This window comes from Pyrus communis, chromosome 15, assembly GCF_963583255.1.
Source record: "Pyrus communis chromosome 15, drPyrComm1.1, whole genome shotgun sequence".
Classification (NCBI taxonomy): domain Eukaryota; kingdom Viridiplantae; phylum Streptophyta; class Magnoliopsida; order Rosales; family Rosaceae; genus Pyrus; species Pyrus communis.
Window position 1 is genome coordinate 21,608,443 of NC_084817.1, and position 3,897 is coordinate 21,612,339.

Sequence of the window (3,897 nt, forward strand, 5' to 3'; positions counted from 1 at the left end):
TATTTTTATTAAACTGCCCCAAAGTCGATTACTCATTCCCGACATGTATTTCTAATCCTAAATCTCAGCCATGCGAGATTTTTTAGTGTGCTCAGAATACGGGATGGTACACTGTAGGTCACTATACAAGTGATGAGATATTTGTATTAAAAAATTAACAACTTAAAAATAAAACATTCCGCCACTTATATAATAACATATAGTGTACTACCCGTGTTTGGAACATAATGAAATTTCTCTCAAAACTTGGCTTTCATGCTCACCTTAATTAACCACGTGTGTTTTTCTGTAGGAAATAAAATACCTTCTATATACTCTGTTTTAGACTTTAGTAGCCCAATTGATATAAAACGTGTTTATCTTTACTGTTTTAGTCTAATAATGAAGAGTTACGAGTCGTTAAGAAATAGTTTAATTATTTATAAACAATTAAAATTACTTATGATATCAAGTAGGTTATTATCACGTGAAGTCCAATGATCATACGTATTTCACATCACTCAATTGTGTTATCCGCGTATTAAATTTGAAAATTTATTATACGTGATGGAAGTATTAAGAGTATAAATCTAACATCATAAAAAATAATTAAGTTAACTTTCTCTAATATTAATTTTATAATTAAATCTCAATTTTATTCATGATATGGAAACCTAACAATGTATTATTATGTATTACGAATCCATTCAATATATATCCCTATCATTACACTGAATCCAGTTGACGTATATCCGTATCTTGCCTCGGTGTCTCTCACCGTCCATACCGCTTCTAGTTTCTGGTATTGTTGAAAACCCCTCTTATACTTTGACCTTTGAATATTTTGACCTTCCCCTCCCTCGCACATGATATGCTACTGCTACCCAACTAATTAATTATTGCACCTCTTGACTCTCGTAGTTGTTCAACCTATATAAACACTTCCATTTGCCTTTTTCATTCACAGATTCAGTCGGAACGTTTTCCCACATCTTCCTTACTAGCTACTTACGCAGACAAGTCAGAACTCAGAAGAGAAAGTTCATATTATACATATATATATATATATATATATATATATATATATATATATAGAGTTTTACACATATATATCATCATCATCATGAGTTACAGTTCGGACGAAAGCGGGAGTACTCCATGCAGCACATCAAACAGAAAACTCAAGGGGGTGCGCCAACGAAAATGGGGCAAGTGGGTGTCCGAAATCCGAGTTCCGGGGACCCGAGACCGGCTTTGGTTAGGTACCTTCTCCACCGCAGAGGCGGCAGCGGTGGCTCGAGACGTTGGGTATTATTGCTTGCGTCGACCTTCCACGTTGGAAGGCCTTAACTTCCCGTTGATGTTACCGTCTTGTGTGAGGGATGATATGTCGCCCAGGTCGGTGCAGAAGGCAGCTTCGGATGCTGGCATGGCAGTGGATGCTCAGCTGATTGCCAACAAGTCCCCGCCGCCGCAGCCAGCTGGAACCGGAAGCAATGCGGTTGAGACGGCTGAGTTTTGGGAAAATGGTTATGTTGGAGAGACTTCGACTTCGACTCCTACTCCTACTTCTACTTCTATGAGCAGCTGGGGAGGAGGACATGGGTTTGGCAATGGCGGTGATCATCAGGGGTGCTTTAGCATTTCCGTTGAAGATTATGATCTCTAAATCTAATTATTAAGTGTCGTCAGTCAAAGTTATACGGTTTTTTATTTTTTATTACAAATGATATTTTTATTAGTTTACTAGACAAATTTAAATTCGGGACGCGGTATGGTGGCATAGAAAGATCTTAACCATCAAAGCAACCCATCACCGCTTGTAACTATGATTTTGGTCCATGGAAGTTTTAGCAATGCGAGCATAAAGTTATTAACTAGAACTTTGCACGTGTTTGTGGGTAGATTTGGTAGAATATATATGTAGCACTGTATCACACTCATCGTAAGACTAAGGGCTGGTTTGGTATTGCTGTGCTTTGAAAAAAAGCTGCTCTTGTTGTGCTGTGAGAATAAACAGCTGTGAAATAAAGCAGCAGAGTGTTTGGTAAACTTTTTTGTAAAAGTGCTTTTGAAAAAAAAAAAAAAAAACAGTATTATAATGTTTGGTAAACTTTTATGTAAAACAGATGTGAACTAAGCATCATTCAGAAGATAGTACAAAGATGCCCAGATGAACTAATCGTCACTCAAAAATGAAAATTCTGAAACAAATGCCATACTTGATAAGAAGAAGCGCATGTTTGGATCGATGTTTGGCCGGAACATAGCTTCAAGATTGTTTCTCGATCTGCCGATTTCCTTCAACATCCCGCTGCCAATTTCGAAGGATCTGCTGATTCCCTTCAAGCTTAGAAGTACTTGTTTGCATTGTGTTCCATTTTATGTTGGTCTTATACGATTTGATTTACAATCATCTCCATGCATTTTATTTATGTACACAAAAGGGGTAATTCAGCTGAAGACGTTTTACACTCATGGAATCTGTTCTTACATACTTACAATCATGACCCAAGGGAAACTAAAATTGAAATTTCAAAGAATTAGTCAAATGAAACCAACTTACCCGCTTGTTTTTGAGTTTGAACTCCGCCAGACTTTGTAACAAAATCTTGTCCAAAATAATCAAGGAAGAAATCAAGTGCCAAAATTTGAAGATTTTTTCTTCTGAGTCGAACCGAAACTTCAAAATTGAAAACAAAACGGCATCAGCCACTATACAAGTAGGAGTTTCAAGATAGCAACCCTTATATATAGGCCGTTCTTTGCTTGTCTGAAATAGGCAGCTCGTGGATCCCCATCAATTATAGAAATATCAGAAAGACGAGCCATACGGCCCATTTCCAACGACACAGATATTGTCTCCAACTTGGTAATTACCACCTGCACAATTCGTCAGGTGTGAGGTTTTATCACAAAAGGTCTCGGTGTTAGTTAGAGTGGGGTTAGGATATTTAAACTGTTACTTTTCTTTTTGTATGACCGTTCCCTCAAGCAAACTCAGCCCTCCCATGAAGAACCTACCACCATTCCACGGTGGAAACAATTTCATCCTAACCGATCCTACCCCTATACTAAACACTACAACCCTAAACACTACTACTCTAACTGACCCTACCATGAATCCTCCTGTTTTGAGTTCTTCCGACATGCCTCCGGAGTCCTCAGGTAACTATGGTTATGCTTTTAATATGAATAATTGTGATACTTAGTCCGATTGGATTATTGACTCTAGTGCCACAGATCATATGACCTATGACCCCACTGATTTATCTTGTGATACTGTTCCACTTCGACGAAATATTACTAATGCAAATGGTGTTACCTCATCGGTAACTGGTGCTGGCATTGTACGTCTCACGCCTACCTTCTCGTTGCAGCATACACTACTTGTACCTTCACTAAAGCATAAATTAATGTCTCCTGGCCAAGCTACTGAGCAATTGAATTGTTGTGTACTATTGTATCCGAAGTTTTGTCTTATTCAGGATATTCTCACGAAGGAGATAATTGGTCGTGGTACTAAGAGGGGGGATCTCTATTTTGTGGACGATGTCAGTATAGGACGAGTCAATCTCGTCCAAAAAGCCATTGATCACAAACGGCGTCAGATATGGTTATGGCATCACCGTTTGGGTCATACGTCTTTAAGTTATTTACAACATATGTTTCTGGATTTATTTGTTGGTTGTTCGATTTCAAGTTTTAAATGTGACACTTATGTACTTGCCAAGAGTCACTGTGTCTCTTATCCGTTGAATTTTAATAAAAGTGATATTCCTTTTAGTCTTGTTCATTTGGATGCTTGGGGACCATCTCCGATTACTACTTCATCTGGTATTAGGTGGTTTGTAACGTTCATAGATGATTGCACACGGATGCCATGGTTATACCTTTTTAAGCATAAAAGTGATGTGT

At 38.1% G+C, this 3,897-nt stretch overlaps 1 protein-coding gene across 1 annotated transcript; it reads left to right on the plus strand.

The window, feature by feature from the left end:
• The first annotated feature begins 1,088 nt into the window (after positions 1-1,088).
• Positions 1,089-1,836, plus strand: LOC137716834 (ethylene-responsive transcription factor ERF019-like). Its single transcript, XM_068456203.1, has one exon. It carries the CDS (start codon positions 1,103-1,105, stop codon positions 1,646-1,648), a length of 546 nt encoding a protein of 181 aa, XP_068312304.1. The 5' UTR covers positions 1,089-1,102; the 3' UTR covers positions 1,649-1,836.
• The last annotated feature ends 2,061 nt before the right edge of the window (positions 1,837-3,897 follow it).

Bases quoted from the DNA above. Each gene is read 5' to 3' on its own strand.
- LOC137716834 (XM_068456203.1), top strand. From the start codon at position 1,103: ATGAGTTACAGTTCGGACGAAAGCGGGAGTACTCCATGCAGCACATCA.